Here is a 25,836-nt window from a genome sequence, read left to right as displayed (position 1 = left end):
CCCTGATGGGAATCCTGCCCTTTCCTGGCTGCTGGCTGGGGCCCTGGCCCTGCTCTGTGCCGTCCCCGCCCCGGCTGAGGATGCTCCAGCCCCGGGCAGCCACGTGCCGGTAATTGCCACGATCGAGCAGCGAGCGGCTGGTGTGAATGAGCCCTCGTTAGGAAATTAAACATCGCTGGCCTTGGCTTGACAAAATAACTCAGGCGGCTTCTCCGGAGGAGCCGGATCCGGGAAAGATGTGGAGCCGAGATGGTTGCCTGGCAACAGATGCTGCCGACAGTTGAAAATAGATTTTTTTTTTTTTTTCATATGGGAACAGGGCCTGGCAAAGGGGGAACTTCCGACAGGGGTGAGAAAACACCAAGGTGAGGGTGGGTGAGGGGGAGGTTTCCTGCTCCTGGGCTGGGGTGGGGATGAGCTTTGCTGCCTGGGCTGAACCCACTGCCCCCAAAGGGATGGGATTGTGGGCTGAGCTGGATCAGAGATGTCCAAGAGGAGAGAAGAGCTGGGAATGGCTCTGGAGAAGCCCCCAGGGTGGGAGGAGGTGGTGCTGCTGCCCAGCTGGGGTGGGTCAGGTGTGGGAGCACAGCAGCACCAGCTGGGTGTCCCTGGGAGCAGGGATGGAGAGGACAGGAAAGAGGGAAGTGCAGCTCTTCAGGAGGGTCACTTTTCCAAGCTGAGGGATTTCTTGTGGGAGTTCTGTGTTTTCTCCCCAGCTGATGTAGCACCATGGTCCAGTCTAGGGTGGGAGCTGCTCCATCTGACCCCAGTGCTCCCAGTATGGAGAGGAAGGACATGGTGCTTTCCCAGTTTGGGGATCCCCAGCCCAGTGGAGCAGATTTCCACAATATCCCCAAGATTTTTGAGGCAGGGGGGAAATCTGCAGGGCTGGGCTGGGTTCTGAGCACCTCCTGAGGTGCTTCTGTGCAGGATCACTCCTCCTGACCCATGCTGAAGGCTGGAAAGTGAAGGGGCCGGGGTTGATGGCTTTGCCTTGTCTGCTGTTGGTTTTGCAGCTGTTATCTGCTGGAAAGCTGCCTGGGGAGATTTAGCATCAGGCTCCAAGGCCTCCAAGTCACTCCTGATAACTTCCTGGGAGGCAGAGATAGCCTGGGCATGTGTCACTGTCCCCTGAGTGCTTGCAAGCTGTCGTGGAGCGAAGCTGGGGCTGTGCTGATGGTCAGGAGGGGAAGGAGCAGGACAGGCAGGGCAGAGGCTGGGTTTGGTGTCAGGCCTTGTGAGGTTCAGCTGCTGGGCTGGAAGTGTTAGAGGGGAGAAGAGGTGTCACAGTGATGTGACCTGTCACTGTCCCCTGGAGCCCAGGGAAACTCCTCTCCCTGGCACACAGGAGGCTTTTCTCCATGAATGAGAGCAGCTGTGGCTGCCCCTGGATCCCAAGGCCAGGCTGGACAGGGCTGGGAGCAACCTGATCTGTGGAAGATGTCCCTGGTCTGTGGGAGGTGTCCCTGCCCATGGCAAGAGTGGGGTTGGATGAACTTTAAGGTCCCTTCCCACCCAAACCATCCCTAATTCTCAACCAGAGCATTGCTCCTGCTCCATCATTCCTGGAGCTGGAGACCCTCCAGGTTCAGGTGAAGGTCCCAAGACATGGAGGAGGGACACCCTTCTGTCCTGTGCTGCAGTCCCCAATCACAGGGATGGACACCCTTCTGTCCTGCTGCTGCAGGTCCCAGTGACAGGGATGGACACCCTTCTGTCCTGCTGCTGCAGGTCCTCAATCACAGGGATGGACACCCTTCTGTCCTCACCCTTCTGTCCTGGTGCTGCAGTCCCCAAATTACAGGAGATGGACACCTTTCCCTCCTGGTGCTGCAGGTCCCAGTGACAGGGATGGACACCCTTCTGTCCTGTGCTGCAGGTCCCAAATTACAGGGGATGGACACCCTTCCCTCCCGGTGCTGCAGGTCCCACCATCTCCCTGGGGGTGACACAAACCCATCTGACCCTGGCTGCCCCCTTCCCCACGCAGGTCCTGCTGATGAAGAGGAGGTGAGCCCCGAGCTGTAGCTCCCTCTCTGCGCTGTTCCCTGCGGGACCTCCATCCTCCTCCCCGCCCGCTCCTGCCCCGGGGCCGCCCCGATGCCGAAGAACAGCAAGGTGACGCAGCGGGAGCACAGCAGCGAGCATGTCACCGAGTCGGTGGCCGACCTGCTGGCCCACCAGGAGCCCGTGGACTACAAACGCAGCGTCCTCAACGTGACAGGGGACGCGTGGGACAAGCAGAAGGAGGGGGATGAGGAGCTGGAGGCGGAGAACCGGCCGGCGTGGAACAGCAAGCTGCAGTACATCCTGGCGCAGATCGGCTACTCCGTGGGGCTGGGCAACGTCTGGCGCTTCCCCTACCTCTGCCAGAAGAATGGAGGAGGTGAGAGATGGGGCAGGGCTGGGCTCGGGTTTTGTGTTGCTGAAATGGCTCCCGAGGTATTAAAAAGTCTTTTTTCCCAGCTCTGAGAGCGAAGAAGTTGGGATTCCTTGGTTCTGGTTTTCAGGGTTTATTTTCTGTCATCTGTTCCATTCTTTCTCTGTCCTGCTGAGATCTGCCCAGCAGGTTGGGTTGTGGCACAGTCCCTGCCCTTGGGGTGGTGTTGGCTTTTTACACTACAAACTACATGTACTTTATTTACAATAATTTCCCAATACCTATCACCTCTGTTAGACAGTCTGCCTCTACTCTGAACCAATCCAGCAGTGTCACCTTCACAGCAGAAGATGGAGGACAAGAAGAAGAACGAGAAAGACAGGACGTGCCCAGATTCCTCCAGCTTGCCTCTTGAACCCCCATTCTAAATCCCCAAAATTCTACTTTTTCACCCAGTGACAAATTCACTGTCATTCTACTCAAACTCTTGTGGTTTGTAACTCCTCACACAAAGTTGGTAATTGTTTCCATGGGCTAAAATCAAAGGCACAGGTGTCTTTGACTCCGTGCCAAGGTCTCTGAGCCCCCTGCCAGGGTCTGGAATCCCCCAGGGCAGCCAGAGGAATGTCCTGGGTTCTGACAGGGCGGGATCAGCCCTTGGAGAAGGTGACCCAGTCCTGCCTCGCTGCGTGTTGGGGTGTGGATCCCAGGAGAGGACAGGGGTGATTTGGGCTCTAAAATTGGTTATTTGGTATCAGTGCTAGGATGCCTGATGGGTGGGGAGAATGCTGTGCAGAGCTCCATGATATCAGAAGGCTAATTAATGACTTTATTATACTATAACTATATTACAGACTATTACACTAGCAAGAGCTATCACTAACTAACAGAAAACCTGTGACTCTCTGCCCAAGAGTCCCAATACACACACGTGGATCCAGTTGGCCAATGAACCCAAAACACCATCACCAAAATCCAACCAAGCAATCACCTCAGGTAACAATCTCCAGAACGTTCCACATGGGCACAAACACAGGAGCAGCAAATGAGATAAGAATTGTTTTGATCATTCTTTTCTCTGCTTCTCTTATAGCCTTTCTCAGGAGAAATTCTGAGAAAGCTCAATCTCTCTCTGTTCAGAGGGCTGTGAATATCACAATTTGGGCTCTAAGGTGTGTTGTCTGGGCTCTGAAGGGGAAAAGGGCTGCCAGGAGTTGTGCTGGGATGTGGAAATCTCCAGGATGGCCTCTCCCTAAAGATTGTCCACCTGCTTGCTCCAAAGTCACGGTGACTCCCAGGTTGGGAGCCAGGATTTCTGGCTGCACCCCCTGATTCCTGTTGGGAATATTTATTTGCGAGTGACATCAGCCCCAGTGTCCCCAGAGCTTTGTGGTTCTCTGATCCCTCCCCCCAACCCTAGTGGCAGCCTGGGGCTGTGGCTGAGGTCCCCAGTGCCACGACTGACCCAGGTTAGCAGTGATGGGCACAGAGCAATGTTGGCACAGTGCTGTGCTCCCTTGGCTGTGCTTTTTCCAGCCCCAGCACTCCAGAGCTGTGGGCTGTGTGGTTCTCTGACCCTCAGCTCTAGTGCCTAATTTGGAAATCAGGGCTAAAAAGGGAAGAGAGAGCCCCTCCATGTCCCTGGGTGCTTGAAGCCAGCCACATTTTGTGGTCCCATCCCATTCCCAAACCCTCCTTGCAGCCAGCCCATTCTCTCATCCCACTCCATGCCTCCTCCTTGGGATTCCCAGAGCTGCCCAGAGGGTCAGGTCCCTCCCAGCTGTGCTCAGCCCCACCACCCTTCATGGCACTGATGAGAGGGTGGGTTCCTCATCATTAATCCAAACCCAGACCCTTCCCAGCCACGCTGGAGGGAGCCAGGACAGTGCCCCTGCCCCTGAGCTCTCCGTGTTCCCAGTGTTCCATCCTTTGCTGTGGCCTCAGCCCTGCAGCTGCCCTCAATAATTCAAACATCTCTGGTGTCACGTCAGGATGAGTCATTCATGAGTGCAGTCAGCACTGCCCTCCCTCCCAGGGCTGCTCAGCCCCATTCCCTTCCCTCCCCATCCAGGATGGAGCTGGAAGTGTCCAGCTCCTGCATCCCAGCACTTCCCAGTGCTTGGCCCCAGCTTGGCTCAGTTTTGGCACAGCACAGCTCTTCAAGGGTGTCCACTCCAAATTCAGGCCTGGGAGAGGTCAGTACAGCCCTGCTGGCTTCATCACACAGCTGCCCACAGCTGGACTCTGATTGCCAAGAGAGTTTTCCCCATTAAATGAGATTTAGGACCAGATTTCCCCATTAAATGAGATTTTAAAACCAGATTTAGAGCCAGAGGTTGGAGAAGCAGCATCCTCCTTCTCTACAAGGATTAACCCAGCTGTGCTTCAGTTTCCCCATGCCACAGCAATCCTTAATTAACCATAATTAGTGCACTCAATGAAAAATCCTCAGCTTAGGCTGAGATCTCTGCTGTCCTGGGTATTTGGGGGGCTTTGGCCTCATCTGAGCAGTGCTGGGTGATGGGAGGTGCCACTGGTATTCCCAGGCTGGGATTCCTCCTGGTGTATTCCTCAAATCCAGGGCTGAACTTGCTGTCTCTATGTGGGGAGCATTAAGGAAGTGGTTTTGGACACAAGAGCAAATGGGATGTGGAATGGGGACGGGGACACTGCTGCAGCAGAGGGGATGAACAGTGGGTTTGACCCACCCTGTGCTGGGATCCAGGAGCACCAGGCCAGGCAGGGACTGGGACAAGCAGCTGCTTTTAGGAGCTCCTTGCTGTGATAGAACATCTTTCTGCAGCAGGACTTCAAATAAAAGCTTTACAAGCTGCCCCAACCATTACCACTATTCCATGGATGGGGAAACTGAGGCAGGGAGCTGGGAACTGCCTCGAGCATCTGTCTGTCCCATGGGGCAGGCTCTGATTCTCTGCCTTTTCCCCCTGCCATGTCTCTAACCCTCTTGGCTGGGGTTCCCACCAGGCTGTGAGGAGCTGCCAGCAGTGGTGCAGGGCTTTAGGAGGGATGGACAGACAGACAGACCTTTCCTGGTGCTCTGAGCGGCTCCAGGATGCGGCGGAGGCGGCGGCTGCTTTGCCTCCTGCTCCCCCAGCAGGTGTGTGCGGGGGAGAACGGCTGCGTGCTGCTGGCAGGATGGGCTGCAGCCAAATTCCCGGGAGCCAGCAGGGGCTGGCAGCTCTGCCCTGGTGCTGCACAGGCGTGAGCTGCTGCTCACCTTTACAGGCATCCCAGCAAGATGGACAAGTTTTCCAATACTGGACAAAATTTGTCCAGTATTCAGATGAAAATTTCATCTGAATCTGTCTCACGTCCACCTGTCTGTAGGTTAAGATAGCCAGGAGATGGGATGCTTGTGGTCCTTGTTGCAGAGATAGGATGCTTGTGGTCCTTCCTGAATTTCCCTGAGCTCCAGCTCTGCTCCCTGCCTCTCCTTTTACTCTCCCACTCACCCTGGGCTGCTGCACCTCAGTATCACTGGCTGGGGGCTGTGTACAAATCACAAACAGGATGGGACTGCTAGGAATGTGCCTTGAGCTGTTTTATTTTCCTGCATCAGTCTCATTACATAGCTATGACAATGGGAAGATGCCAGCAGCTCACATCCCAGGCAGCAGACACAGAACTCAGTGTTACAACTTAGATCTTAAGGTTTTTTGGCCACAAAGCAAAAGCACACTGACAGTAGTTCTATCCCCCACTATAAGCACATGTATCTTTGGTTAAAACAATGCTTGCTTATTTCAAATACAGTACCTGCTTGTAAGCCTTAAAACACAATGCACAGAGCTCCATTATTAAGCTTAGAAGTTCCTAATCTCTCACTAGATAGATTCTCCTGTAGCTTAGGGAGTTATTCTAGACAAGCATTAATACACAGACCGTTGTTCTATTTCTTTTCTACTTTTCATATAATTTTTCTGCTGACCAATCTCATGGCTACTGCTTAGCTCCAATCACAGTTTTGCTGTCTCTGAGGTCTGCCTTTTGCAGCTTTCCCAAAACCCTTTGATTTTATGGATTCCCACACTCAATTTCTCTCCCTGCCCCCATTTTTAACACACTATCCCCACCCATGCTGGGGCTGATCCTCTTTGCAGAGTCCCTGCTTGGAGCTGCACCCCCTGATGGCTTGGTTTGGAGTGACAGGTGTCTGCTAAGGAAGGCAGGAGCCTCCCCTGAAATGGAGAATGCAAACCCTCCCCATCCCTCCAAATTGCTATGAATTTTAAATTAAGAGGCTCGCAGGCAGAAGATATGGGAGCAGGAAATAACAGTTCTTTAATAGGGAAGGGGGGAAAAAAAAGATAAAATAAACAATGCAGTAAATCAAAACAACACTGACAGAGTCAGAACTCAACCTGACACCCTGTGTGTCAGGGTGTTGGTAGCAGTCCAGTTGGAATAGGGGCTGCAGTCCTCCTGGAGTGTCAGGCGTGGTTCTGTTGGAGCAGGGCAGTCCTGTAGGAAAGGGGTGTCTTCTTCCTCGGCAGATCCGTGAAAGTAGAAGCAGCTGCTGTTCCTCTGGGGAGTCCAGTGGGAAGCCCTGCTGGTGTGTCAGAATCTCCAGATTATATCTGGGTAGGAATGCTTGGCTCCTCCCTCTGGGCGGAGCATCTCACAATGGGATGCTGTAATTCTTATCAGCCATGCAGTGACATTCAATGGCCTCTTATCAGTAGATGTCCCCTGCTGAGTGACCTTGATTATGATCACTCAGGAAGAGAGATAAGGAGCATTGCCCACTTGACACCAGACAACTGCCATACAGATGGTAATAGAGCACATCTTGCCTTGCCATCTGGAACACCTGCCCAGGTCCTGCCTGGGCCAGGGGAGTGGTGGCTGTCACTGGAGTGTCAATCCAGGCGGGAATTTCACTTGTCTTTGGACCTTCTGCTACCCTGCAGGAGCCAGGCACGTTCTTCTGAGCCCGTTCCTGAGCTCCTGGCAGGAGCTGGAGCTGCAGCGTGAGTCATCGCATCCCTTATGGTCATCGCTCCTGTTTCGGGAGCCACCAGCTCCTCTCCAGCCCCAGCAGTCAGACAGACAGACATTAACCGGGTTTTTAATCCGAGTTCTTTCCACTCCTTGGCCACGCAGGGTGGCACATGGCACGGGGATGCTGCTGCTCGCAATGTGGGATGTCCAGAGGGATGTGCTGGGACAGGGGGAACAGGACAGCTCCAGGAATGAGGCTGTGTCCCCAGGGGTCAGCTCGTGGAGGTGGCTCCTTGCACATGGTGTCTTGGTTTGGAAAGCCAGGTGTCTGCTAAGGAAAGCAGGAGCCTCCCCTGAAATGGAAAATGTAAAGCCCCTCCCTCTGAATTGTTATAATTTGAAATTAAGGGGCTCTCAGACAAGAAATATGGGAGCAGGAATAACAGTTCTTTATTAGAGAAGAAAATAAAAAAAAAAAAAAAACAATGCAGTAAATCAAAACAACTCTGCCAGAGTCAGAGCAGTCCCTGTCCCCTGTGTGTCAGGGTGGGGGCACAGTCCCATCCCACAGGGGCTCAGCCCTCCTGCAGTGCCAGCTGTGGCTCTGCTGCAGCAGGATCCTGCACAAGGGGGGAGTTTTCCTCTGCAGCTCCAGGGCTGCTGGAGATGGGCCTGCTCTCCCTCTGGGAATGCAGGGCAGGAGAAAGCTGCTCCTCTGGGAATGCAGGGGGCAAAGGCTGCTGTGCTGTTCCAGGGCAGATTGTATCCAGGTAGGAATGCTTGGCTCCTGCCCTGGGCAGAGCATCTCCCCATGGGATGATGGAATTTGATCAGCCCTGCAGGGACACTCAGTGGCCATGGACAGCAGAGATCTGCTGGAGGGAGGATGGGCTGTGGGAGAGATAAAGAAAACTGCCCCATGAACAGCAGAGAACTGCCCAGCTCTGACAGATGGTGATAGAATTCACATTGCCTTGCACTCCAGGACACATGGAGATTTGTCTGTGTGGATTCAGGGAGTCCTTGGGGACCTTGGGGTCTATCCCACATGATCCACGCTGGCAGGGAATGCCACAGCCTTTGCTTCCACACGTGTTTGCTCTTCTCCACAGCTTCTCCTCTGGCCAAGCTCTGATCTGCATTCCTGGACCACAAAACCATGGAAACATTTAGGTTGGAAAAGCTCTCTAAGATCATTGATTCCAAACATTAACCCAGCACAAGGCCACCACCAGCCCATGTCCCCACCTGGCACACCCCCACGGTTCCTAAACCCTTGCAGGGATGGGGATTTTCCTGCTGCCCTGCACAGCCTGTGCCAGTGCCTGACAGAAAGAAATTTGTCTCCATATCCAATCTAAGCCTCTCCTGGTACAACTTGAGGCCGTTTGCAAATGAACCCATGAACCAGGCAGAGCCTGTCCCAGCTCTGCCCTGCTTGTCCCCCCATGTCCATCTGTCCTTGGCCACACAGGAGCAGGGAGATCTGCAATGACCTTTCTCTCCCCTTCCAGGTGCCTACCTGGTCCCTTACCTGGTCCTGCTCATCATCATCGGGCTGCCCCTCTTCTTCCTGGAGCTGGCAGTGGGGCAGCGGATCCGCCGGGGCAGCATCGGCGTCTGGAATTACATCTGTCCCCGCCTGGGAGGCATCGGCTACGCCAGCTGCCTGGTGAGCACACCCCGGAGACCCTCCAGGGTCACCCTGGGGACCCTCCAGGTCCACCCTGGGGACTCTCCAGCCCCGCCCCGGGGACCTTCCAGGGTCACGCCGGGGACCCTCCTGCACTGGGACCCTCCAGCCTCACGCCGGGAACCCTCCAGCCCCATCCCAGCGACCCTCCAGCCCTGCCCCTGGACCCTCCAGCCCTGGGACCCTCCAGCCCTGCCCCGGGACCCTCCAGCCCTGCCCTGGGACCCTCCAGCCCTGCCCCGGGACCCTCCAGCCCTGGGACCCTCCAGCCCTGCCCTGGCACCCTCCTGCCCTGGCACCCTCCAGCCCTGCCTCGAGACCCTCCAGCCCTGCCCCGGGACCCTCCTGCCCTGGCACCCTCCAGGCCTGCCCTGGCACCCTCCAGGCCTGCCCTGGAACCCTCCAGCCCTGCCCTGGCACCCTCCTGCCCTGGCACCCTCCAGCCCTGCCCCGGGACCCTCCTGCCCTGCCCCGGGACCCTCCAGTCTGCGGGGTGAAGCAAACCTCAAAGAGCCCCAGGGTGTAGGAATGTGCCCTCTGTTGACAGAGTGACAAAACTTTCCTTTGTCCCTTTAAAAAGGAAAGAAGCCCAGAAGTTTCTCTCCTCAATTAGGTGAAAAGACCTCACAGGGTCTGGGGGACTTCACCTCAAATTTAAGGATAGCCAACTGGACAGGAGCCACAAAGCCCCGCCTGAGCAATTTAATAGGAAAAAAAGAGAACAAAGAAACAAATCACTTCTGTGAGGTGTTTTACCTCTTGCACCTAGCTCAGTTTTTCTGTTTGTTATTTTGCCTTTTATTAAACCCTTTTGTTTCCAACACCGCAATAAGAGCCATCCTGCTGATTTTTATGCCTCCAAAGGTAGCTGAGCTATCTTGAGTGTGTTATAGACCTCCGAGAGCTCATGAGACCCCCTCAAAGAGCTCCCCTAACACCAGGGGGAGGTGTGAGAGGTCGAGAGGTGTTGTTCCAGCTCCACCCATGGCTAGAGGGCTGATCCCCTGATCCCAGCAGCCCCGGAGATCCCCTGGGCACATTTTCTTGTCCCTGAGGTTTGATGCCGTGTCCTCGTCCTTCCTCCCCCCAGGTCTGTTTTTTTGTTGGTCTCTATTACAACGTCATCATCGGCTGGAGCATCTTTTACTTCTTCAAGTCCTTCCAGTACCCCCTGCCCTGGAGCGAGTGCCCCATCGTCAAGAATGGCTCGGTGGCCGGTGAGGCGCGGGGGGCTGGGCTGGGAGGGGGCAGGAGCCAGGCAGGGGGGCTCTGGGACACGGTGGGACACATCATCACCCCCACAGAAGGTGGGGCCACAGGAGGCAGAGGTTCCTCTCTGCCACAGCTGCCCTGACCATGTGAAGAGCTTCCCTTTGGGTTGGATGAGTCCCCCACTGATGGGATTTGGTACCAGTTTGGCAATCCAGAGTCCCCAGTGATGGGATTTGATGCTAGTTTGGGAATCCAGAGTCCCCAGTGATGGGATTTGATGCCAGTTTGGGAATCCAGAGTCCCCAGTGATGGGATTTGATGCCACTTTGGCAATCCAGAGTCCCCACTGATGGGATTTCCTGGCTGCTTGAGGCCAGGATCTGACCCAGGACTGTGGAGGGAGGCAGGGGCTGCTCCACTGCCTGCCTGAGACACGGATGGAGCTAATGGTGTTTTATAACATCTGAGCATCAGCCTGGGACTCTCTGAGAGGTTTTATAGCAAATGAAAATGTCTCTCCCCGTATTTAACATCTCATTTTCACCCGGCAGTAGTTTTATGTCCTGTTCTTTTCCTTGCCAAGAATGAGCCCCGTTAATTTCTGCCCCTCAGTTTCCAGAGGTGTCTCCCTTCCCTGGCTGGCTCCAGCAGGTCTTTGACATTTGATCAGCCCAGGAGACAGTGGATGACTCTCCCCCTCATGCTCTCCTGCCTCTCTCCTGCAGTTGTGGAGACAGAATGCGAGAGGAGCTCAGCCACCACCTACTTCTGGTACCGGGAGACCCTGGACATCTCCAACTCCATCTCTGAGAGCGGGGGGCTCAACTGGAAGATGACCCTGTGCCTGCTGGTGGCCTGGAGCCTTGTTGGCTTGGCCATGATCAAAGGCATCCAGTCCTCAGGGAAGGTGGGTGTTGGTGGCCACCTGAGCCTGTCCTGGGAGCAGGAACCTGCCTGGACACGCTGTCCTGCCCTGCTCTGGGGCACCAGAGGAATGCTGTGTCCCCTGGGATGGTCACACCTGCTCCACAGCTGGGGGCACCTCTGGAGGGATCCAGAATAAGATCAAAAGATGGTTTAGGAAAGAGGTTTAGTTCAACTGACACGTGCAGCCACACCAGCACAGGGAGTCCCCCTGAGCTCCAGCACTTCACAGAATCAATCAGGTTGGAAAAAGACTTTGAGGTCATCAAGTCCAGCCTGTGACCCAATACCAGCCTGTCAGCTAGACCATGGCACTGAGAGCCACATCCAGCCTTTTATCAAACACCTCCAGGGACAGTGACTCCAGCAGCTCCCTGGGCACCCCCTTGTGATGCCCAGTCCCTCCTTCAGGGAAGATCTTCCTAATGTCCAGCCTGAAGCTCCCTTGGTGCAGCTTAAGGCTGTTTCCTCTTGTCCTGGGAGCAGAGCCTGACCCCCCTGGCTGCACCCTCCTGTCAGGGAGCTGTAGGGAGTGATGGGGTCACCCCTGAGCCTCCTCTTCTCTAGGCTGAGCTCCCTCAGCCCCTCCTCACAGGACCTGTGCTCCAGACCCCTCCCCAGCCTTGTTGTCCTTCTCTGGGCACACTCCAGCCCCTCCATGTCCTTCCTAAATTGGGGGGCCAGAACTGGACACAGCACTCGAGGTGCTGCCCAACCAGTGCTGAGCCAGGGGAAGAACCAAGAATCACTGCCCTGCTCCTGCTGGCCACACCATTCCTGATCCAGGCCAGGAGCCATTGGCCTTCCTGGCCACCAGGGCACACTGCTGGCTCCTGTCCAGCCTGCTGTCCCTCAGTGCCCCCAGGTCCCTTTCTGCCTGGGCACTGCCCAGCCACCTGCACCATCCTTCCCCAGGGAGCCCCACAGCCCCATCCTGGGGAGGGAAACGCTCCCTTCTCCCCCTGTGAGCTGTCCACGGGTTGGGTGGGAGGGTGGCTGGGCCCAGGGGGCAGGAATTGAGGCTGAATTGAGGAATTCATCCCTCTTGCTCCAGGTGATGTACTTCAGCTCCCTCTTCCCGTACCTGGTGCTTGTTTGCTTCTTGGTGCGGGGGCTGCTGCTGCGTGGGGCAGTGGATGGGATCATGCACATGTTCACACCCAAGGTGAGACTTCCAAGCTCCACTTCCCCTCTTGGCTAGTCATGCCCTATTTTCCCGTATCCTCTTGTTATTCCCCTTATTTTCCTCCCCACCCCAAAAATCAAAGTACCAGCCCCAAACTTGGGGATCCTGATAGATCATCAGGATGTGGAGTGGCCCCCAAAATTCAGGGTGTGGCCAGGACAGCCACGAGCCTCACAAAGTCACCATCCTCTGCCAGGGTGGGTGGCACAGAGGTGCCCAAGGGAATATGTAAATACAAAGATTTAATGGAGAGATGCTGGCTGGCAGAAAAACCTCTGCTGGTGGTATGCACTTATTAATTAAGCAGCTAATTAATTAATTAAGCAGAGATGTAGATGAATCAGCTCAGCCGGCGAGGCTGTTAGAAGACATTAATTATGGTTCCTTGATGAATGATGCTGGGAGGTCTCCAGGCTGCAGCTCTGGCTCCCAGGAGAGGGGGAATGTGGCTGGGGGGGACCACAGCCAAAACACCCCGCAGCCAGGATGTTTGATTCCAGTGCTCCAGGAGCTCTGGAAGCAGGAGATGGCCAGGGGAGGGTGGAGACACATCCCTGGGCATGTGGTGGTGCCCTGGGCTGGGGGGACACGGACTGGGAGCTGCACAGAGAGAGATGGAACCCCCAGTTAGGCCTCTGGGGCAGGTGGAGCAGGCAGAGATGTGGTCAGGTCAAACCTTGTCCTGAACTCTGCATGCTCAGTGTCCCTCTGTGTGAATGAGGAGGACCTGTGAGTGCTGGGTGAAGCCAGACCTGAGCACGGCAGGTCATGGGATCACGGAATGGTTTGGGTTGGAAGGGGCCTTAGAGATCATTTCCATCCACCACCCCACCAAAGCAGCCCCACAACCGCCTCAGCCCCTTTAGTGTAGCTCTGGGATGGGCTGTGGGGCCACCTAACTTCTTCTTCTGTCTTCCCTCCAAGCTGGACAAGATGCTGGACCCCCAGGTGTGGCGCGAAGCAGCCACGCAGGTTTTCTTTGCCCTGGGCCTGGGTTTTGGGGGGGTCATTGCCTTCTCCAGCTACAACAAGCAGGACAACAACTGCCACTTCGATGCCACCCTTGTCTCCTTCATCAACTTCTTCACGTCTGTTCTGGCCACCCTGGTCGTGTTTGCTGTGCTGGGCTTCAAGGCCAACATCATGAACGAGAAATGTGTGGTGGAGTAAGATTTGCTTTTTCTCTCTTTGGGGTGGGCAGGTCTTTGCTGCTGCCAGTTGTGGTGGGTCTGGAGCTGGATGATGCTGGGGTTTGGTGGACCCAAGTTCCTGATGGTCAGGACCTGGGTTTGCAGGGATGTACCTCTGTAGTTGAGGGAGTTGGACATTCAGCTCCTCCAAGCTAAAATCCAGCCCCAAGATGGGCTCTTAATCTGCAGCTGGGGTGTGAATGCAGTGTGCCTCAGGTGCTCTGCATCACCTGAGAGGTTCTGCTCTCCCTTAGGAACGCTGAGAAGATCTTGGGCTACCTGAACACCAACGTGCTGAGCCATGACCTCATCCCACCCCACGTGAACTTCTCCCACCTCACTGCCAAGGACTACAACGAGATGTACAGGGTGATCATGACGGTGAAGGAGGGGCACTTCAAAGAGCTGGGCCTGGATGCCTGCCTGTTGGAGGATGAACTCAACAAGGTACCTGGTGGCGCTCCTGGTGCGACCGGCAGGTCACCTGCCCCATTGCCTCTCCCTGTGTCAATCCTGGGCACGTGGATCTGGAAAAACAGCTTTTAGACACCCTCCAGGGATGGAGAATCTGAGTCCCTGTGGTTTTACCCAGCACACGGGGGTCCTCCTGGGGTGGGAGAAGCTCTGTCCAGTACACGTCGAGCAGGGTCATCCCCAGCTCACCTCCCGTACCAGACTGGGATTTTCTTTCCTTGAAGAGGGTTTGGTAAGGGAGACCTGAGAGGGGCTCAAAGTCTGTGTCCCTGACAAGTTTCTTCTCATCTTTTGGTCCTCTCCCCACCCCAACAGTCGGTGCAAGGGACTGGCCTGGCCTTCATTGCCTTCACAGAAGCCATGACCCACTTCCCAGCCTCGCCCTTCTGGTCTGTCATGTTCTTCCTGATGCTGATCAACCTGGGCTTGGGGAGCATGATCGGGACCATGTCAGGCATCACCACGCCCATCATCGACACCTTCAAGGTGCGGAAGGAGGTGTTCACAGGTGAGGCCTCTGCTCCTGCAACCTCCCTGGGGAGGGCTGGGAGGTCCCCATTGCCTTGAGGAGTCACTCCAGAAGAGTGTGGACATGGTGGGGGGTGGACTGGGCCATGCCCATGCACGGAATGGACCTTCTGGAGGTCTTGGTGTCCCTCTGGAGGCTCAGCTGACCGTGCCCATGCAGGGAATGGACCTTCTGGAGGTCTTGGTGTCCCTCTGGGGTCTCTGCTGCCCATGCCCATGCAGGGAATGGACCTTCTGGAGGTCCTGGTATCCCTCAGGGGTCTCTGCTGACCGTGCCCATGCAGGGAATGGACCTTCTGGAGGTCTTGGTGTCCCTCTGGACCCTCTGCTGGCCATGCCCATGCAGGGAATGGACCTTCTGGACATTTTGGTGTCCCTCTGGACCCTCTGCTGACCATGCCCATGCAGGAAATGGACCTTCTGGAGGTCTTGGTGTCCCTCAGGGGTCTATGCTGGCCATGCCCATGCAGGGAATGGACCTTCTGGGGTGTTGGTGTCCCTCTGGAGGCTCAGCTGGCCATGCCCATGCAGGGAATGGACCTTCTGGAGGTGTTGGTGTTCCTCTGGAGGCTCTGCTGGCCATGCCCATGCAGGGAATGGACCTTCTGGAGGTCCTGGTATCCCTCAGGGGTCTCTGCTGACCGTGCCCATGCAGGGAATGGACCTTCTGGACATTTTGGTGTCCCTCTGGACCCTCTGCTGACCGTGCCCATGCAGGGAATGGACCTTCTGGAGGTGTTGGTGTCCCTCTGGACCCTCTCCTGACCATGCCCATGCAGAGTATAGATCTTCTGGAGATCTTGGTGTCCCTCTGGAGGCTCAGCTGGCCATGCCCATGCAGGGAATGGACCTTCTGGGGTGTTGGTGTCCCTCTCCTGACCAGGCCTGTTTGCTCCCCACAGTTGGCTGCTGCATCTTCGCCTTTGTAGTGGGGCTGATCTTTGTGCAGCGTTCTGGAAACTACTTTGTCACCATGTTTGATGATTACTCAGCCACGCTGCCGCTCACCGTCGTGGTCATCCTGGAGAACATCGCCGTGGCCTGGATTTACGGCACCAAGAAGTAAGGAGTTTCTACAGCAAAAGGAACAACTGCAGTGTAACTCCTGACTAGAAACCCTCCTTCCACCTCTTTTCCATATGGCTTTTTCTCCAGGAGAAAATGCTCCAAGGGCAGTTGTAGAGGCAGGAGTTTGGTTCATTTTGATCCTCCTGCCTGCCCTGCTGTAACACAGCCCCAGGAGTGGGTCCTTCTCGTGGGTATCTCCTGTTGGTTGTGATGATCTGTTACTTGTGATGACCCTTTTTTTCTGAGGTTCTCGGGAAGGAGAGGTTGTTCCCCACAGTTCTCCTTGTTCAGAAGTTGTCCAGAGCAAATGCAGTTCTGGATAACACTCAGATGGTCTTGTCCTGAGTTTTCCATAAGTTCTTCAGGCTTGAGGGATGCTGAGATGGTCAGCTGGGTTCTTCTTCAGGCTCTGCCTTGAGCATCAGTGGGGCTCCTGGGAGGTTGTTTCTTACTCAGAGGTGGGGCATGTCACGATTCCATGTCTTTCCTCGTCAGGTTCATGCAGGAGCTGACGGAAATGCTGGGTTTCCGCCCCTACCAGTTCTACTACTACGCCTGGAAGTACGTGTCCCCCATCTGCATGGCCGTGCTCATGACCGCCAGCATCATCCAGCTGGGAGTCAGCCCGCCGGGATACAGCGCGTGGATCAGAGAGGAGGTGAGCACAGCTCCCTCCCCTTCCCCTCCCATGCCCCAGCACAGCAGGGGCAGCTCAGAGCTGCAGACCACTCTGTTCGTCCCAGCTCTGCTCATTCCTCCTTCCTCTCCTGCTGGGTGACATTCCCACCCTGCTCATCCCCTGGGAGCAGTTTGTTCATGCTGCCCAGATATCTCCAGCCAGCTCTGCCCGTGGGCTGAAGTTTGTGTTGATTTTGGTTGGCTCCCACAGCTGTGCACTGTGCCTGTGTGAGGATCCTTCCCTTTGACCTGAGCCCACCTTCATGTGGTGTCCCTGGGTCTGGCAGGAGGCAGCAGGAGCTGTCTGGTGTTTCGGACATGTTGTACCTGGTGGGCATCACTGCTGCAGCAGCCCTGAGATGTTAATATCTGTCTCCTCCAGGCTGCTGAAAAGTTCCTGTTCTACCCAACATGGGCCATGGCCATCCTCATCTCCCTGATCATCCTGGCCTCCCTCCCTCTGCCTCTGGTCTTCATCCTCCGTCAGTTCCACCTGCTGTCGGACGGCTCCAACGCCCTCTCCGTCACCTACAAGAAGGGTCGCATGATGAAGGACATCTCCAACCTGGAAGACAACGACGAGACCCGCTTCATCCTGAGCAAGGTGCCCAGCGAGACGCCGTCGCCCATGCCCACGCACCGCTCCTACCTGGGCCCCGGGAGCAGCTCCCCCATGGAGATGAGCAGTGCTCCCAACGGACGCTACGGGAGCGGCTACCTGCTGGCCAGCACCCCCGAGTCTGAGCTGTGAGGGTCGCCCGCCCACCACCCCCACCGGGAGGCGAGGGCACTGGGGAGTGGATCCTGGCTGTCCAGGCAACAGGAAAATTAATTACTAAGGGTGAAGAATTAATTACTAAGATGAAGAAGAAACCCCCTCTTAAAATCGTAAGCAAAGCAGCCATTTCTGAGATGACGTCGGGAAGAAGGGATTGCAGGAGGGGCAGGACTCCTCTGACAACCCTCGGTGGGAAGGCAGGACCCCTGGACTCACCTCCGGGGAAGGGAAGAGGAGCAAGAGATGCTGCAATACCTTTCCAAGAGCTGTTCTCACGCAGCTCAAATCTGAAGCAAAGAATCTCTCTTTTCTAAGCAGCTGATGGTTGGAACAAGGACCTGGCAGCAGGTGGGAAGCCAATCACACTTCCTCCTGTCGCCCAGAGCTCTTCCCTCCCTGTCTGTTGTCCTTTAGCTGGGAGGAGTCATGGCCTTATTCCAACGAGCACAATTAATCATCAATGTTGATAGCACAAGAAGGTGCTGTTGTTGTCACCATCGTTGTTGTTGTTGTATCTCCTGTAGGTTTTTATAGCTGTGGACACACCCAGATAACCCCCCCAAGTTCTGACCAGGGTTGGCAGGGAGCAGCGTGGGGCTGGCTGTGATGTTGGGGTGTGTGAGACAGGGCAGGGTGCATCCCTGGAATCTTTGTTGCCACCAGCACAGGGACGGTGGCTGGGAGTTCTTTGGAGATGTCACAGCCACGGGATGGAGTAGCTGGGATGCTCCATGGGTTGGTGGTGATGGTGCTGAGTGGCAGGAGGACCCCTGAAGTGACCCTGGCTTGGGGGTGTGAGCCTGTGTGGGGTCTGGATAGGGTTGGTGTGATGGGGGTCAGGAGTGCTCTCCTGGAATTACTCCTGAGGTGGGGGATGCTCTGCTGAACCAAAATCCCTGGCATGGTGATCATCTCCTCTCACTCCTCTCTTTACGTGTCCCAGAGGGACAAGCAGAGGAGCCGTGGGACACCCAGTCCTGCCACACTCCTGGTTTAGCTCTCAGGAAACCACCCCTGACTTCCCTCCCTGTCCCCTGCCGAGGTGAGCTGGGCACTGGTTCTCTCTGCACGTGCCTCCTCATCTCCCCTCGTGTCCCCTCCGAGCCAGGGTTTGGCATTGCCTCCTGCCACACCCCAGAGGAGCTCAGCAGCCTTTGGATGGGGGGACCAGCCCGAGGGGCAGCAGCTCCTGGGAGCCAGTGCCAGGTCCCCAGGCTGGGGAGCCCTTGTGAGAGTCCAGGGGCCTCTGTCGTGCCCGTCCATCTGACTGATGTGACCTTATGTTGTTTCTCCCCAGGCAGTTTGGAAAGGGTGGGATCTTCTAGCTCTGAGTCCTGCTGGGACTGAGGGTCATTTCCCTGAATCCTACCTGTAACCAAGCACTTCTGCCAAGGGCGTCAGGACAACCTGGCATCGTCCCCCTTTTCCTTGGGGACATGGAAGCAGCATCCTCTCTCCCTCTGTTGCCTCCAAAGGCTGGGGAGTGCCTCACCTGGGTCCTGCTGGGCTCAGGTTGTGCGTGAAGATCTTTGAGGCTGCTCTGAAGGCCGTGTTTGTGGGTGCTGGTTCATGAGCCCTTCTCTCCTCTGCTTTCCTGTCAATTGCTTTTCTTTCACCTTGGTTCTCCTTTTGGCTGGAGGTGAAGGCAGGAAGCAGCTGGTCCATTCATCACACCCCTGACTTTCAGCATCCCTGGGGCCAGCAGGTTCCCGCAGTGACATCTCTTGTGGGTGTGACCCTTCATTCACAGTCTTCTCCATGGGCTTCGCTGGTGACCTGGGGACTCTTCCTGGACAATTAGCTCAAGCCCTTCATTAACTGTTTTTCTGTGGGGAAAATGGAGGAGTGGAGTGAACCAAAGCAGTTCCAAGATCTGTGAGTCAGGATCAGCCACGTTCCTCCAGAAGTTCTCCCTTCCTCATCCTCTCCCATCTCTTTCTCCTTCCTCTGCCCATGCGAGAGGGACACAGAAATGTCCCCGTGGCATCATCTCTGGAAGGGAGAAGCCCCAATCTGGTGGCATTTCCCCATCATTAGGCAACATTTCCCCTCCTATTTCTTATGGGGTCCATCCTCACTGACCAGCAGAACAGAGGATGAGTCAAATCCCTGCCCAGCATCACCTCCCCGACACCCCCGAGCCCGGGGCCGGATTCCCACCGTAGCTCCCATGGAGTTAACGGAGCAGGACACCTCCCACAGCCACAACACTCAGTCCCATGTGCTCCAGAGCACTCAGTCCCATGTGCTCCCATGGCAGGATGCTCCCTGAACCCCGGGGGGAAGGATCTGGCCCTCTCTCTCTCCCACCCCTGTTCCCAAACCAGCCAGGGAGGAGCTCGCTTTCCTCTCTTCTTGCAGCATCAATAAGAGGCAAAGTCAATAAGAAGGTATAAAGAAGCTATATTATATATATATATAAAATATATACAGAGAGAGGAGATGGAATAATAACCTAGAGATTCTCTATTTCCATTGTATATTTATTCTGTAAATGTCACTGTAAATGCTGTTAAATGACAAATCGTATTCCAAAGTGGCCCATGACCTATTTTCATTCCCAGTGCTGTACAGATCAATTCTCATTCTATAGCAGGGCATATTTTTACCTTTTTATTTCTTGTGTGTGGTGGGTGCACGTCCCCTTCTCCCCCCAGCCCCGGGGCACCCAGCTGCCCTGGGCATCCGGCCGAGACGAGGAGGAGGAGGAGGAGGAGGAGGAGGAGGAGGAGGAGGAGGGACGAGCCCTTTACTTTTATCTGTGGAAATACTCGTGTTTTGTCGTGGCATTTGCTCGGTGTTAGACACGGGGTTTTGGGGGGTGTGTGTGTGTGTGTTAGGTTTTAGGAGCTCCGTGTTGTCGCCGTGCGAGCGTGCGCGTGTTCGTCCGTAGACGTGGGGTGTGCGTGTCCGTGTGCGTGGCTGCCTTTAGGATTCACTGCTGCCTGTCCTCGCTCACTTCTGGGGCCTGTGTGGGGGTTTCTCCCTCCACACACCTTCTCGGGGTGCCAGGCTGTGGATTGGGCCGACCCCTGGTGGCTTTTAGCCCTAGAAATCACTTTTCCTCTCTTTCTGCACAGAGGCACAGGGAATAGCTGCTAGTTGTGAGCACAGGCACTTTTCAGTTTTCCTTCAGGCAGTGGGACAAAGAGGGGGGAGCCGCTGCCGATGTCCCTGTCCCCCCACATCAGCTCCTGGCTGGGTTCCCAGCCCAGACCCTGCTGCTCAGAGCAGTGTGCTGTCCCTGCTGCTGGGGCAGAAGGGGTCCAACCCCTGCTCCCTCTCTGCAGGGAGGGTGTTCAGTGGGTTCTGCAGAGGGCACAGAGGAGGCTGCTGAAGGGGCACTCCCTGTGCTGCTGGAGCTGCAGGTCTAGCCTGTGGGGCTGCAGTTGGGATGCTCTGTTCCCCAGCACCGGCCTCTGCTGCAGGGACCTTGACCCCGGTGCAGGGCAGGGGGCACGACTGGAGCTGGGTCCCCAGGGTGTCCCACGGCTCAATCCCCTCAATCCCTCCAAAACATCCCTTCCTCACCTCTCAGCTCCTGCCCAGACCCCGACAGGTCACATTCAGCCCCAGCCCCTCCCAGGAGCAGCTCCCACTGCCTTCTAATGGTCCCCACCCTTCCCGAGCGTGGGTCCCGCCGGCAGGAGCGGGGCCGGGTGGCCTTGGTGGCCGGGAGGGACATGGCACAGCCACGGGAACACGCAGGATGCGGCTGCTTCCCTTGGGACAAGCACAACACTGGCGAAACCCTCGTGTACAGGTAAAGCACAGAGCTCTGGCGGCGCGTCCCCGGCCCCGGTAGCCGCAGTCGTTCCCTCGTGTGCCGGGCGGGGCCGGGCAGCGCCGCCCGGGCTGCTCGGCCGCCGGGAGAAACCCTGTAAGAGCTGTATCAGAGTCTGATTAAAAGTCTCTTCTTACCAAATCTCTCCTCAGCGAGTCTCTTCTGTGCCTCTGTTTCCTTTCTTGGGGGTCTCTCTGAGGTTTGGGGTGGCAGAGGCAGAAAGCAAAGGGCCCAGGGGTGTCGAGGTCTGTCCTTCCCTATCTGTCCATCCCTTCTGTCTCCCCTCATCCCTTCCTCCACCCAGCATCAGCCTCTGCAAGGCCTTGCTGGGGGTGAGCTGTCTGGGGGTGCTTCAGGAGCCTGTGGAGGTTGTTTCCCTCCTGGGCCAGTTTAACCAGTACACCTCGGCTTTCCAGGGCACTGGGACTGCTCTGCTCCTCTGCTAACACTGCTGCTGGCTTATCCTGGGTGCTGGGAGCCTCCTGGAGCAGGAGCTGGGGTTTCCAGCAATCCCTGATGACTCCAGCTGCTGGGAATTAGCTCAGTTTAGCTGGGGAGCAGAGCTGCCTCTTCCCTTCCATCTCTGGCAGCTTCTTTGGCTTCTCCAGGGCTGCTTCAGGGAGCATGAGGAAGGAGGGAAGAGATCAGGAGAGATGGATCCAGAGGAGATCCCTGCCCTGGGCATGGCACCACACATGGGGACACTGCCATGGCCATGAACCAAACCTGTCCCCACGCAGGGGGGGCTGTGGGGAGGCAGGGAAGGTCCTGTGGGCACCATCTGGGGGTGTTGGTGCAGCACTGACAGAACCAGAGCACACAGCCTCCAGCTGCACCAAGGGGAACACAGGCTGGATAGCAGGAAAAAGTTTTTCACAGAAAGGGGGATAAAGTTCTGGAATGGCTGCTGGGGAGGTGGTGGAGTCCCCATCCCTGGGGGTGTTTAAAACAGACTGGATGTGGCACTGGGTGCCAGGGTTCAGCTGAGGGGTTGGGGCTGGGATGGACTTTATGATCTTTGAGGTCTCTCCCAACCTGGTGATTCTGTGAGTTCTGTGACTGGGGTAAGTGTCTGACACAGCTGGAGGAGCAGGGAGGGGACAGGAGGTGGCACAGGGTTCTCTGTGTCCCAGAGGAGATCCAGGACCCAGCTCTGGGGAGAAGCATCCCCCAGGAGCGATGCCCAGGACAGTGGGGCAGCTCTGAGCCCAGCACAGCCCAGGGATGGGGATCCAGCTCAGGGCAGTGCCAAGAGCCCGATGGGACACACGTGTGGTGTCACTGCTGCACTGAACCAGCCCCACTCAGCCCATCCTGTGCTCCCACGGGCTGAGAGGGGCCAGAAAATCCCAGTGCCAGAAGCTTCCTGAAAAAAGGTGAGGAAAACAAACTGGAAAGGGCAATTCTGGCCCCTGGGGGCTGGAAAAACGAGGCAGAAATGGGCCCAAATGTGGAATTTAAGACAAATATGTTCTATTTTAAAAACCCCATGAATATTGAACTTCCTGTGACAGTGAGGGAGAGAGGTCTCAGAGCCTGCTGGGCAGTGAAGGATGCTCCTGTCAGATGTGGGGGTGGGTTTTGGGTGCCTCATCTCAAAGCAGCTCTGGAGCAGGCTCCGGGCACGGGGTGGGTCCGGACACGAGGTGGAGCTGCTACAGCAGCGTCTGCTGCGATTCCCGGGCACCTCGGGAGGGAAAAGGACACCGCGATGCCTACAGACAGGGACACCGAGGCACAGCCGCACCGCACCGACCGCTCGGGCTCGTCCCAAAGCCAGACCATCCCCGGGGCCGTCCCCACTCCAGCCCAGCCCCCTCCCGCTCCCAGGCTGCTTTTACGGAGCGAAATTGCGTCAGCGATGCCGAGGATGGAGCCGGATTCTCCCCAGACCCCGCCAGGCTCCGGCGCCCGTGCTCTGCCTGCCGGGCTCCAGCGGAGCGCAGGACACGAGGTGGCACTGTGCGACAGAGCAAGGTGGCACTGTGTGACAGAGCAGGGTGGCACTGAGCGATAGAGCAAGGTGGCATTGTGTGACAGAGCAAGGTGGCAGTGTGCGACAGAGCAAGGTGGCACTGTGCAATAGAGCAAGGTGGCACTGAGTGATAGAGCAGGGTGGCACTGAGTGATAGAGCAAGGTGGCACTGAGTGACAGAGCAAGGGGGCACTGAGCGACAGAGCAGGGTGGCACTGAGTGATAGAGCAAGGTGGCATTGAGTGATAGAGCAAGGTGGCACTGAGTGACAAAGCAGGGTGGCACTGGGTGATAGAGCACAGTGGCACTGAGGGACAGAGCACAGTGGCGCTGGGTGACAGAGCAGGGTGGCACTGAGTGACAGAGCAAGGTGGCACTGAGTGACAGAGCAAGGTGGCACTGGGTGATAGAGCACGGTGGCACTGAGTGATAGAGCAAGGTGGCACTGGGTGACAGAGCAAGGAGGTACTGTGTGATAGAGCAAGGTGGCACCGTGTGATAGAGCACAGTGGCACTGAGGGACAGAGCACAGTGGCGCTGGGTGATAGAGCAGGGTGGCACTGGGTGATAGAGAAAGGTGGCACTGAGGGACAGAGTAGGGTGGCACTGGGTGACAGAGCAGGGTGGCACTGTGGGACAGAGCACAGTGGCACTGGGTGACAGAGCAAGGAGGTACTGTGTGACAGAGCAAGGTGGCACTGGGTGACAGAGCAGGGTGGCACTGAGTGACAGAGCACAGTGGCACTGAGTGACAGAGCAAGGGACCCACCGGGAATTCGGGGAGGACTCCCCGCCCGTAATCAGGGGATGTGCGAGTTCCCCTTCCAGGCTGAGCTCATGGGGCTGCAAACTCTGGCAGCGTAACCTGCACTGCTGAAATGAGGAATTGTAGCTGAAAAATTCACCTGGCAGAGGCAGAGAGCAGAGACAGAGCCTGTCCGTGGCTTGTGACAGCTTTGTTTGGGGAGACCCAGGTCCAAGAGAGAGTCTGGAAAGGTTTCTTGGGATCAGAGCCTGGGGAGGGGAGTGCTGTGGGTGCCACCACACACAGATCAGAGATGAAGCCCACCAAAAACACAAGGGCAGAGACCTTGTTTGGAGCATCCAGGGCTTCCTGAGGACAACCCTTATCTTTCATTAAGAGGTTCTGGCCCGGAAGGACCTGCAGAGGTTGGTTTGGCTATTTCTACACCAAAACAGGATTGTCTCTCCCTAAACTGCTGCACTGCACCCTCCTGCTCTGTCCTTCCATGGACAGAGAGCTTGAGGGGTCCCAGTGTGTCCCCAGCCTCTCTGAGGGGCCCCTCAGCCCCCTGAGCCCCCTGTGCCCTGCCGTGCTGCTCTCTTCCCGCCTCTGGGGATGTGCCTGATGTGCAGGACCTTGGCCAGGCTCAGGGTGCTGTGCTGGGGCAGGGGAAGAGGCCGTGGTGACCCAGAGAGCCCTTCCCCTGTCCTCAGGACCCACCCCAGGCTTTCTGGGTTAGAGCTGATCCTCCTCGAGATCTTCCAGGTCCTGCTCTTCATCCCATCCCTTGGATGTTGTCTCAGATGCCTTGAGCCTTGCAGGACATCCCTGCAGAAGTGACTCTTTCTTGCTCCAAAAAGGCCCTTATTTATCCAGCTCTTTCCATTTTCTCTCCTTCTCTCTCTCTATTTTCTTTTTTTTTTTTCCCATGGACATTAAAAATCAGAAGGCATATTTAGAGAGCAGACAGCTTTGGGCGGGTGTTGCTGGCTAAAAGATCCTTTCCTTCCCCAGAAACAACTCATTTGTCTGCTTGGCCACCTCCTCCCACCCCGGGAACGGCCGCGCTTGGGTGCACGGAGCTCTTCCTGGCGGGATGAAAGTCGGCAGATACAATATCAGCATCAGGTCGCAGCATCCCTCCCTCCTGGCCAAACTCGCCTGACGGCGATCAGGAGCTGAGCTGCGATGCCTGGCCGGTGATGCAAGGCTCGATCTTTCCAGCACGGTTTTCCCTCGGGCTCCAGGCTCTCCCGCGGGTGCAGCTCGGGGTGGTTCGGGTGCGGAGCCTCGGCAGCCTCCACCCGCTCAGGACCCGGCCCTGGAAGCTGTGGAGTTGCAGTCACACTTGGAGCTTTCTTGGGGCTCTCTTGGTGGTAAGATTGCAGCGTGGCTCTCGTGCCTCGTGGGCTTTTTTGGGTGGAGCATTTTCCCCGGCTACCTCCGATGCTCCCTGGATTTTGGGGGGCGCATCACAAGCAGGGGGGACAAACCCGGGCAGGGGTTGAGGAGGGGCCCTGGTGGGGTGACAATGCAGAGCACAGCCCAGGGAGGTGCAGAGAGGGGTGCATGCCCCCCTCCATGTCCCCTCACCCTGCACCAAGAACCCCCTTACCCAAGCGCTGCCCCTCCTGGATGAGCCCCCCACCCCAATGCCGGGCCTGTGCTGGGCTTGGATCCCTTCAGTGACCCCGAAACATCCCCCACGCCCTCAGCGCGGCCGCACCAGCAGTGCCAGGGCAGAAGTAAACACTGCTGGCAGGATGAGTGCCTGGGGGGCAGCCCTGGGGCTCCGCGGCCCGGCACCCCCTGCCCAGCCCCGGCAGCTGAGCACCACCAGCGTCCCGGGGGGCTCGGAGCCCCCCAGGGAGGGGGGTTCGGGGGAAGGGCCCAGGGGGCTGGGGGTGGTCGGTACCCCGAGCCCCGGCAGCCGCTGCGGGAAAGGGGCAGCTCGCACGCAGGAGCAGAAACAGGGCGGAGAGATGCTCGGGGAGGGCGGTGGGAGGGAAGGGGGGTCAGGGCTGAGTGCAGCCTCCCAGCTCCCCACCGGCCCCGGGGTCGGTCTCTCCTGACCTCTCGGTGAGCGAGGGATTGCGAGCCAGGGAGGGATGGGATCTGCGGGAGCCTCTGCCAAGAGCTGGCTCCAGATCCGCAGGCAGCTCTGGGCTGCATTTCCCCTCCGGCGCGAAGAGGAGCTGGGGTGTCCGGGGTTCACTCCTCGCTGACACCGACCCCCCGAGACCCTCACCGGCACGTCGG

General features: G+C 56.9%; 1 protein-coding gene across 1 annotated transcript; it reads left to right on the top strand.

The window, feature by feature from the left end:
• Positions 1 to 2,100: 2,100 nt before the first annotated feature.
• SLC6A17 (solute carrier family 6 member 17) lies at positions 2,101 to 17,046 on the top strand (the record flags this gene model as incomplete). Its single annotated transcript, XM_084220713.1, has 11 exons — positions 2,101 to 2,386; positions 8,857 to 9,014; positions 10,126 to 10,252; positions 10,973 to 11,154; positions 12,226 to 12,336; positions 13,282 to 13,523; positions 13,802 to 13,994; positions 14,337 to 14,529; positions 15,452 to 15,611; positions 16,113 to 16,275; positions 16,678 to 17,046. 11 exons carry the CDS (start codon positions 2,101 to 2,103, stop codon positions 17,044 to 17,046), a joined length of 2,184 nt encoding a protein of 727 aa, XP_084076839.1.
• Between the last annotated feature and the right edge of the window lie 8,790 nt (positions 17,047 to 25,836).

The sequence above is a fragment of the Fringilla coelebs genome (genome assembly GCF_963513975.1).
Source record: "Fringilla coelebs genome assembly, chromosome: 23".
NCBI classification, from domain to species: Eukaryota; Metazoa; Chordata; class Aves; order Passeriformes; family Fringillidae; genus Fringilla; species Fringilla coelebs.
Note: the sequence above shows the minus strand (reverse complement) of the source record. Positions and strands in the feature narration are given on the sequence as shown.